Source organism: Dipodomys merriami, unplaced genomic scaffold, assembly GCF_024711535.1.
Source record: "Dipodomys merriami isolate MVZ:Mamm:240054 unplaced genomic scaffold, mDipMer1.0.p SCAF_24, whole genome shotgun sequence".
Lineage (NCBI taxonomy): Eukaryota > Metazoa > Chordata > Mammalia > Rodentia > Heteromyidae > Dipodomys > Dipodomys merriami.
In genome coordinates, this window is record NW_027203826.1 from 15,946,519 (window position 1) to 15,958,137 (window position 11,619).

Genomic DNA, 11,619 nt, shown 5'->3' on the forward strand with positions numbered 1-11,619 from the left:
ATAATATTTTATTTCCTTGGTTTGATAAAATACTCTGAAAAATAAGAATTGTTTTTGAGCCAACTTGTTGAAAGAAAACCATAGCCACATCCAAGAAAATCTTACTTATTATGATTTTGGAGACAAAGACTAACTGGATAGACTGACTAGTTAATCCTAGAGAATAAACTGCCTGCTTCAGTATTTACAAGAGTTCTTTGCAAATGGTAGAGTTTTCAAAGAGGTCAAATCAATCCATCACATTGCAGTTTGTCCTAGGGGGACTGTCTGATGAGCCAGCCCAAGAACTATTCTTGTTTTCTCTGCTTCTCTGTGTTTACCTGACTACCATGGTAGGAAATCTACTGATCATTCAAACAACCATCTCAAACATGTGTTTTCAGTCCCCTATGTATTTTTTCCTTAGACACTTATCCTTCATTGATATGTGTTTAATTTCCACTACAATTCCAAAAGTGCTAATAGACATTCAGACCGGAAATTCTACAATTTCTTTCAATAACTGTGTGATGCAAATGTTCTTGTTCATCTGCTTTTCAGGAATGGAAACACTACTTCTTCCTATTATGTCCTTTGATCGTTTTGTGGCCATCTGCCTTCCTTTGTCCTACTTATCCATCATGAGTCCCAAGCTTTCTACTTGTCTGGTGGCCAGCTCTTGGAGCTTTGCAATCTTGAGTGCACTGATACACACTATCCTGTTGGTTCAATTATCCTTCTGTCAGAGTAACAAAATCCCTCAGTTCTTCTGTGATATTGGTCCATTACTAAAGCTGTCATGTTCCGAAACCTATATCAATGAAATGTTTGTTTTTATTGAAGGAGGACTGGTGGTGGTTGTGAGCTTTATGTCTATTTTAGTTTCTTACATACTTATTGGTTATACTGTAGTCAGAGTGCCATCAACCACAGGGAAGTGGAAAGCATTTTCGACATGTTCCTCTCACATCTTTGTGGTCCTCTTGTTTTTTGGTACAATAATTGGTGTATATTTATGTCCTTCCACTTCCCATGTAGCTGATCGAGAGAAGGCAGCAGCTGTGATGTATACTGTAGTTACTCCCTTGTTAAATCCTTTTATTTATAGTCTAAGAAACTCTCATTTGAGAGGAGCACTTTGGAAAATCATTCAAAAGAAATTATGCTTCTGAGGTATCTAAGGTATATAGCATTATCAGTTAAAATATAAATGAGTTGATGATTTTATTAAATAACTTCTAATATCATTTGTGAGTGAAATGCATATACATAATTTTGTTGCTATATTACTGTATTATGTGTAGCTAAAATTAATGAATTATAATTTGTAAATGCAAACATTAACATTTTGTTATGATTATATAAATATTTTCAGACTTATAAAGGCTATAAGAAAAAGTAACATAACCTGAAATTTCTACATATCCTGCAAGTTCTCAAATATCAAATGAATATCATACATACAAACCAAATGCATAGACATGGACATGACTGACATAGTACAAAATGAGATTTCTGAAAAATTACTGATTCTATTTATTTATTTTTTATTGTGAGAATACCGTACAGAGGAATTACAATTACATGGTCAAGATAACCATGAGGCATTGTTGCCTCCTCTTTGTTTCCCCTTCCCATCCCTTCCCAAACTCCCCTCTCCCCACACCCAATCCTACCTCACCTCCACACCCCCTCCCCGCCCCCTACACCACCCTCCCTGCCCCACCAAATTTGTAAATTTCGTTTTTCGACTTAACAACTTGTACATCTCATTGTTGCAATGGGTCCACCTGTATCCCTAGTTAAATGATTTGTTTTTTTCCCTTCCCTTCCACAAATTATACCAACATCAAATACAGTGAAAGCAGGGGTTATACTGTGGGGGAGGGACATACAAAGCAACAAAGAAATCATCTTATAAATATGTTAGAAACAATTGCATGAAAGGAAAAAAAAAACATTTGAATACTTATCTTGGGGTCCATTCCCCTAACATCAACTTATCTGACCTTTTCTGCTTGACTCAGATATATACTAGTTATTGCAAATAAGGGAAACCATGGGACCTATGTTTCTTTTGGCCTGGCTTACTTCAGTTAATATAATTTTTTTCCAAGTCTTTCCATTTCCTAACAAATGGGGCACTGTCATTCTTTCTGATGGAGACACAGAATTCCATTGTGTATACATACCACATTTTCTTGATCCATTCATCTACTGAGGGGCAACTGGGTTGGTTCCATATCTTAGCTATGGTAAATAATGCTGCAATAAACATAGTTGTGCTGGTAGCTTTGGTGTGGTTTTGTTTGTGATCATTTGGGTAAATGCCCAAAAGTGATATTGCTGGGTCATAGGGGAGCTCTATGTGGAGTCTTTTGAGGAACCTCCATACTACTTTCCAAAGTGGTTGAACAAGTTTACACTCCCACCAACAATGCAGTAAGGTTCCCTTCTGTCCACATCCCCTCCAGCATCTGTTATTAATAGAGTTCTTGATTATAGCCATTCTAACTGGGATGAGGTGGTATATCAATGTTGTTTTGATTTGCATTTCTTTTATGGCTAGAGAGGTTGAGCATTTCTTCATGTGTCTATTGGCCATCCTTCTTTCCTCTTCAGAGAAGTTTTTCTTGAATTCTTTAGCCCACTTATTTATTGGGCAGTTGTTTCTTTGAAGATTTGTTTTGGGGGGATTTAATTTTTAAGTTCTAGGTATATTTTAGATATGAGACCCTTGTCCATTGTATGGCTAGTGATGATCTTCGACCAATCCCTGGGCTTTCTATTGATCTTTCTAGCTATGTCCTTTGCCATGGAGAAGCTCTGCAATTTCATGCAATTCCATTTGTCCAACCTTTCTTTGTGTTTCTGGTCTCTATTAAGAAAATTTTGGCCTGTGCCAAGGAGACCTAGGGTTTCTCCTATTCCATCCTGTAATGTTTTCAGAGTGTCTGCTTTGACTACGAGGTCTTTGATCCATTTGGAGTTGATTCTGGTGATATATAAGGATCTAGCTTTAGTTTTCTACAAATGATTAACCAGTTTTGCCAGCACCATTGACTGAAGATGTTGTCTTTCTTCCATTCTATTTTTTTAGCTCCCTTATCGAAGTTTAGATTTAGTTAGATTTAGTTAGATTTAGTTAGATTTAGATTTAGTTCTGGATTTTCAATTCTATTCCATTGGTCCTGGGGTCTGTTCTTGTGCCAGTACCAAGCTGTTTTGATTACTATGGATTTATAGTAGAGTTTGAAATTTGGTATTGATATTCCTCCAGCACTGTTCTTTCTGGTAAGGATCGTTTTTGCTATTCGGGGTCTTTTATTGTTCCATATGAATTTTTGGATTGCCTCTTCTATTTCCTTGAAGAATGAGGTTGGAATATTGATAAGTATCGCACTGGATTTGTAGATAGCCTTGGGAAGTATTACCATTTTCACGATGTTGATCTTTCCAATCCAGGAGCATGGGAGTTTTTGCCACTTTCTAACTTCTGTTTTGATTTCCTTTTTCAGGTTTTTAAAGTTTTCATCATAGAGGTCCTTCACTTCTTTGGGTAAGTTAATTCCTAGGTATTTCATTTTTTTTGTGGGACTGTTATGAATGGAGTTGCTTTCCTGATTTCAGCCACACTTTTCTCATTGTTGGCATACAGAAAAGCCATTGATTTTTGAGGATTAATTTTATACCCTGCTACTTTGCCAAAGTTTTGAATCACCTTGAGTAATATGGGAGTGGAGTCCATGGGATTCTTTAAATTCCATTTATTTAAGATGAATTTTAAACTGGGCTCCAGTGGCTCATGCCTGTAATCCTAGCTAGAGAGGCTAGCTAGGAGGCTGAGATCTAAGGTTTGCAGTCCAAAGCCAACGTAGGCAGGAAAGTCCACGAGACTCTTACCTTCAAATAAAACCTCAGAAAACTGGAAGTAGTGTTGTGGGTCAAGTGGTAGAGGGCTTGCCTTGAGCTGAAGAGCTGAGGGACTGAGCTCAGGCCCAGAGTTCAAGCCCCACAACTGACCAAATAATCAAACAAACACAATAAAAACAGATTAATTTTATACATGTATATTTGCATTTGTATTTGTATTTTATTTTCAGGATGTATTTTCTTATCAGTTATATTGCAAAACAAGGACTAAAGACTATTATAATCGAAAACTCACTTGAAATTAAGAAATCTGCCTGTTTCCTTTGTCTTACTTATATTTTTATTTAAAAATGTAATTTTTAAATCATTATCATGAACGCAATTATTGCCAGGCCTGGAGTGAGACTCCATCATGACTACTATCCCCAGAGTCCCTTGTGATTCTTTGCAATAAAAATTTCTTTCTTCTTGGAGTTTTGTGCAATTTCTTCTGTGCTTGGCTCATCTTAGTCTGACATGACTAAATACTATTGACCAGGCAACAAAAGTAGGAAAAACAGTTTTGTCACAGCTCTAGAGATTGAAATTCCTGGACCAGTTCACAAGTATCTCCACTTGAGGGCTGCCTTCTCTCTGTCCTTATTTCAAATGAGAAAGGGAGAAAATTGTGATTTCTCAACAGTACCCAAATCCTTTTGGGTTAGTAACTCCCCCCATTTATACAATCTTGTTTACATTTAATTATTTCTGTAAAGATCTTATCCCTTAATATATCCACACACTGATTAGAGTTTGTGATGTGACTTTTGAAACACATACTTCAGTTCTAAGTATTTAAATATCATTTTTTATTTAGTGTAACATTTCTATTTTTCTATTTGTTGTTTGAAGGATTCATTCTTTAAGCTAAATCACAAATTTATTTTACATTACATAATATTTTATGCTCATTATATGTTATTAATATTTTATGCTTATTATGCTCAGATATTTATTGTTCTACTTTATGTATTTATATTTTCATGTTGTTACCGCATGGAAAACATCAATTTACAATTTGTATAGTTTTTGTGCTCTGTTGGCTATGTTGTAATTGTACGATTTCACACTAAGTTACATCCTGTTTTTCAATCACAATGAAAATTTTGCAACTTCAGAAGCAGCACTCTAATAAAAACTAAATGATAAAAGACAAAAATCTCAATTTATTGTTACTCTCAAGAGAACTCATGTGAGCTCAAACTTCAGGTTTTAATTTATACCATTTACAAGATGAGAATGAACCATTTAGATTGAAATAGATACCAAAGTGCACTGGGCACCATCTGATATTTCCCTGAGGAAGAGGCAGTAGCCCTGCAGGAACAGAAGAAACACAAGGGAAAAGCTGTGTGAGTGGGGTGAGGCTGCACACACTGAATGTCCTAATGGGTGAGGCTCTGACAGATTGCTTCTTGGTCACCATGAGAACTCTATTTGTCCTCAGTCCATTGTTTCCCCAACTGGTGGTGCAGAGTGAAGTGAAAATTATTTAAACCTCACTATAAAGAGGACTTCAGATAAGAAGAAGCCTTTGTCTTTCTCCTTCACAACTTAACCAGAAGAGCTCTCTCCAGATAAAAAAGAACATTTGCGCTTTCATTCCAATCAGGAAATTCTGAATATTGGGGCTTTATAAGATCCTAGTGAAGAACCTGTTAGAGGGACCTCCATGGTGTATAAATAAGCAAGTATGTGCAAAGCAGTCCTTTCTTTTCAGGAAGAGCTTTAAAGCAAGGAAGTATTTGTAAAATTTAAATTTCATTTGAAATGTTCATTTAAATTATTGTCAGATACAATTTATTTAAAATTCAGTTTAAAACTATTTATATCTTTTAATTCATATACAGAAGGTGTAGTGTGATTAAATTTAATTGATAACTTTTCTAGAAGGTGAAGTGATCAATTCAGGATAACTAGCATTTGTGCCTAGATGAACATTATATTTGATCCATTCACCTATAGAAAATTATTAAAAAATGACAGAAAGCAGTTTTCTTCTTGGACTATTTTAATATAGCTATGTAGTTAAATGTAATCCTGATTAAGACAATAAAAAGAAATATCTCACTAAATATTCATTTAGTAAAACTTACATAGAATATATATTTAAGTTGAATACTCAATTGTTTATACAGAGTAATAATCCTATCCATTGTTTGTATGTTAATATGAATTTTATTTAAAGCTTACTAAACAGGGTTTTAGTTTAATAAGGAAGTAATACTAAAATTTAGCTAAGGGAGGGGGTCTATAATTGATTGAAGGAAAATATTAAAAACCACTCAGGTGAATACCTTGTATTAGGAACTGACTTGAATCAAAAATATTCTGTGCAAAAGGCATAAGCAATTTTAGAAGCAGTAGTGAATTTATTTCTTATGTGTATTTACTCCTTGTAGTTCTTTTAATATTTGTAACACATAAGCCATTGGAGGAAGCATTAGGTAAGTAGGATGTTTCAGAGAAAGAATGTTTTCAATTTTATTAATTTCCAGAAGAAAGAATAGAGAAAACTAAGTAAGCTCATAAGTATCAATGAAACAAAGGTGTATGAAAGCGTACTTCAGTGTCTGCAGCAATGTAGAGCCTCCTTGAATGTCAAAGTCTGACCCACAGCCATCTCCTCATTGACCAGCCCCACCACACTGCAGCTCCTGCTCACTCTGCCTTCATAGCACCAGGAGCTCTTCACTTTTTCCCTCTCAAATGTTTTTCTCAGGCCAAAGTTAACTTCATTGTTCCTTAAATGATGAGATTTTATCAGTTGCCTTTCAAGAAACTGTGTTCTAAGTTACAAAATTAATCATGAACGTTCACTTCTGTACATAACTGAAAACATAAGTGATGCTCTCTCTCTCTCTCTCTCTCTCTCTCTCTCTCTCTCTCTCTCTCTCTCTCTATTTCTCTCCCTGTTTTTCATTTCTTATTTTGTTTTTTTTGTGTGTGTGGGACTTGAACTCAGGATCTGGGCACTATCCCTGAAATTTTCTGCTAAAGGATAGCCCTGTGCCACTTGAGCTATTTCCAGCTTTTTAGTGGTTAATTGAAGATAAAAGTCTCACAGACTCGCCTACCCAGGATGGCTCTGAATCATGATGCTAAATCTTCACTTCCTTAGTAGCTAGAAATACAGGTGTGAGCCAGCAGTGCCCAGCTTCAGTTGGTGCTTTGAATTTTCTTTAGGAAAATAATATGACTACAGTTAAATACCTACTTTATTATGAAATTATTGTGAAAGTTCTTTTGCCTAATTAAATTAAATATAAAATGCAACAGCCACCTAAAATATTCTATATACAAACTGTGTTGCTCCCTTACATTTAAATAAGAATATCTACTTGATAGTGCTGCTTACATAGTGCTACTCTGTATTTATTGTAGCTACATTTACTAGCATGTAGTTTCTGCAATATATGTTCCCTATTAATGTGATTAATGCTGTATGTATAGTATATGAGTGAGCTCATATGTGTGTGTTTATGAGAGAGAGAGAAAGAGAAAGAGTGGGAGGAAGAAACAGAGTAAGAAATAGAGAGGCTCACATGAGGTGTAAACACATGAACTATGGGTTAGGCATTGCTGATATTTTAGACACATTCTATGTGTTTCCTAATTTGTCACCCAAAACATACTTTTATTTTTTCCTTAAAAAGAAACAAAACACAATTGTTGTATTTTTTTACTTGATACAATATTTACTTTTAATTTCTTCTTATTATCCTTGGATAGTACAAAGGAGTTGCCATATAACAAAGCAGTTTATGAATACAGTATATCTTGATCGATGTCACCCCTTTCAACATTCTCATTCATCTGTGCCTCTACCACCCCTTCCCTCACTGTTATTTTTTAATTTTATTATTATAAAGGTGATGTACAAAAGGATTACAGTAACATACATCAGGTAGAGTAACCTTCATTATTCTTACTACTCTAGGATATACATTGCATTCTTCTCTGCATTTTCCCTCTCTTCTCTTCATTCATCTACCTCTTTCTACTTTACCCCACTCCACCCTTTGAAAATCCACTTCCTGCTGTTTCTTTTGTTGAACTTTAATTTTGGCTTTCTAGGGAATTACATTATTTGAGATCTCCCTTGAATCTACAATATTTCTCAATACATTTGTATACGCTTGCATACAAGGCAGGATATTTACTTATATGTTTCTGAGGTAAATGTAGTTTCCACATATATGTCAGGGTCTGAATAATATTTTGCAAGTCATTCTATTTATTTAGAAATGCTACAATATCATTCTTTCTAATAGACGAATAAAATTCCATTGTGTATCTATAGCACAATTTCTTGATCCATTTTGGGGCATCTGGGCTGATTCCATACCTTGCCTATGGTGAATAGTGCTGCAATAAACATGGTTGTGCTGGTGGCTTTACTGTATCCTGGGTAAGTGCCCAAAAGTGAAACTGATGGATTATAGGATAGTTCTGTTCACTTTTTGGGGAACCTCTACACTGTTTTCCAGAGTAGGTAAAAATCTTTACATTCCTACCAACAATATGTTAGGGTTCTGCTTTAGCCAGCATCTTTGCCAGCATCTGTTATCATTTATTTTCTTGATAATGGCCATTCTAAATTGGAGTGATTTGTAATCTCAATGTTGTTTTGATTTGCATTTCCTTCATGTCCAGAGATGTTGAGCATTTGGCCATGAAGACTCCCTTTAGCTCATTAACCCAAATATACTTTTCAAATAATAAACTTAATTTTATGCTTTTGTTCCATGTACTTAATAAAAATACAAATATTTCTCTCTGAGAAAGTGGGTAAATTATCTGCTGTTTACTTTTCCTCTGAATTGCTTTAGGAATTCACTTTTTTATTTAAAAATTCAGCTGATGATTTAGAATAAATTTTCAAAGATACATTCATTATAATTGCATTAGTGCATTTGTCTTAAATAGTTTTTTTTTCAAATATTCTCTATATGCTGCCTCATCATCATGCTAGTATACACTGGAAATAGCATTTGAGATCATAAACAAGGTATAAGACTCCAGGAGAATAAAATCTGTGCATATTTCAAAAATACAATATAGTAGGATGATTACAGATTGAAAATGCACAGGAATGCACTCATTATCTTGCCCATGAAATTGTAACCCCTCTGTAAAGTATTTTCACAATATAAAAAAGAAAAAATCAATCAAAAAAAAAGAAAAAAAATGCACAGGAAGAAGGTTCAGTATGAGCCTGATTTATATGTCCTTCCTTCCTCTGCTTCACAGGAAGTCAATGCAGTAGACACCATGACCAATCACACAGCACAGATGGACTTCTTCCTTACCCAATTCTCTGACAACAAGCAGCTCCAGGTCTTCCATGGTTTTCTGTTCCTGCTGATCTACTTGGAGGCTCTCATGGGGAATCTCCTCATCTTCATCCTTGTCACAGTAGACCCATGTCTTCACTCCCCCATGTACTTCTTCCTGAAGAACTTGTCCTCCCTTGATGTGGGCCTCATTTCAGTTACCATCCCAAAGCTCATTCTGAACTCTTTTACCCATAGGAGCATCATCTCTTTCCCAGGATGTGTGTGTCAGCTCTTCTTGGTGGTTCACTTTACTGGGTGTGAGCTTTTCATCCTAACTGCTATGTCCTATGACCGCTATGTGGCCATCTGTCACCCACTGCACTATGAGGTTTACATAAACATGTGGGTCTGTGTACAAATGGTAGCTGTCTCTTGGATCTTTGGGAGTATCTTTGGGGTCTTATACTCAGCTGGCATTTTCTCATTATCTTTCTGTGGCTCCAAGAAACTTACACAGTTTTTCTGTGATGTCCCCTCTCTACTGAAGATTTCCTGTTCTAAGATGCATGTCACCATTGATGTTAGCGTGATTGTTGGAGTCTTATATGGACTCTTCTGTTTGGTGTGCATAGGGATTTCATATGCTTACATTTTTGATACAGTGTTGAAAATGCCATCCTTACAAGAGCAGTCAAAAGCTTTCTCCACTTGCATGCCTCATCTCATAGTTGTGATTACATTTCTAGTGACGGGTGCTATTGCTTATTTGAAACCAGTCCGTGATTTTCCTGATCTGATGGACATTTTGGTATCTGTTTTCTATTCTGTGATGCCTCCATGTTTAAACCCTATAATATATAGTCTGAGAAATAAGGAAATCAAAGCTTCTGTGTGGAAGTTTCTGTGGAAACTATATCATTATAATGATTAGCAAGAAAACAATTAAAATAATATGAGAAAGTATAGATGACACATCTTACTTGTAGAACTGTGTGGTTTTAAAGTGGTGCTGTGGCTCAAGTTATAGAGTGCTGGCCTTGAGCTGAAGAGCTCAAGTACAGTGCCCAGGCCCAGAGTTAAAGAACCACAACTAACAAAATAATGAAAGTAATTGTATAGGTACTGTATAATATATGGAAAATAGTTTGATGATACTTAAAATAATTTTATTTAAATTTTCTAGAAAGGGCCTTGCATGAATCAACCCAACATTGCCAGTTAATCTTTGTGGTCTGGATGTTTGCTACTCAGAGTGAACCATGGAATTCAGACTGCAGGGAGCCAGGAGTCTGTGGCTGATCTAAAAGCTATTTCCAAATGTTAGAGCTGAGAATACATTACTTATTTAGAGAAATTGCAGGTGTAATTGTTGTAAGTATTTTGGGTAAGGGCAGGTTACCCACATATTCACAATAAATCACATCAACCTTTAAAAGTTGAGAAATGTTGAGGATGTTACTGAGAAAAAGATGTGGCCATGAAAAGGTGGTGTTTCATTGTGGATATAGAGGGTAGAAGGCTGTCATAAGCTCCAGAGAAATTGAGGCCTCAATAGATAAAAAGAGTGAAAATACATATTTCTTATGAGAAGATTCCAGAAAGGATTCAGCCTTTTCAAAGTCCTAGGACATTACCCATAATGTGGTTTATATTGTAATTCTATATTATAATACTGGGAAATAATATAAATGTTTTACTTTAAAATAATTAGTAAGTGATAAGGAAACAAAAACAAGGACAAGTCTCAATTGAAAATATTTGTGACTCTTAAATCTGAAGTTGGGATATGAGGACATATTCCAACTCTAAAGTAAAAAGTAAGGAAAGCGAAAAATAAAAAATATCATAAGTTTTACTCTCCAAAGTATCCACATTATGTCATTCATGTCCATTTTAGAATGTATATAAATATATGTATATATATTCATTCTCTCTCATATATATATATATATATATATATATATATATACATTTGTATATATATGAGAGAGAGGGAAAGAGAGAGAGAGAGAGGAAGAGAGAGAGAGAGGGAGAGAGAGAATGAATTGTATCCCATCCTGGTCTCTTCCCATGACAGGAACTGAGAATCCCAACACAATATTGGAAAGGGGTTGAGAAAGGGAGCATCTGATATAAGAGGAAGTAGTTTTAATTATTTATAATTGAAATAGAGTATTACTGTAAAAATTAAATATGCTACTTGATGTGATTTTGGTGTGAATTACAAGCCACAGGTAAAGCTTGTTGTTGCATATTTTACTCTTAAAACAATCATTATTTTATCCCTGAAAGTTAGCATTTGGTTGGAGCTGATGGATTCTGGGGAAGTATCTATGTGTTTCTATGGAGGAGAATTTCAGAACTTTTGAAATGTAATAGTGAATTCACTAGAAAATATTCCTGACAATAAAATCAAAACCATAAAATATAAAAACCATCATCAGAGTTA

The 11,619-nt window shown here is 35.1% G+C and overlaps 1 protein-coding gene across 1 annotated transcript; it reads left to right on the forward strand.

Annotated features, from left to right (window-relative positions):
• The first annotated feature begins 9,165 nt into the window (after positions 1 to 9,165).
• LOC138835521 (olfactory receptor 14K1-like) lies at positions 9,166 to 10,101 on the forward strand. Its single transcript, XM_070034012.1, has one exon. The coding sequence runs from the start codon at positions 9,166 to 9,168 to the stop codon at positions 10,099 to 10,101; it is 936 nt and encodes a 311-aa protein (XP_069890113.1).
• The last annotated feature ends 1,518 nt before the right edge of the window (positions 10,102 to 11,619 follow it).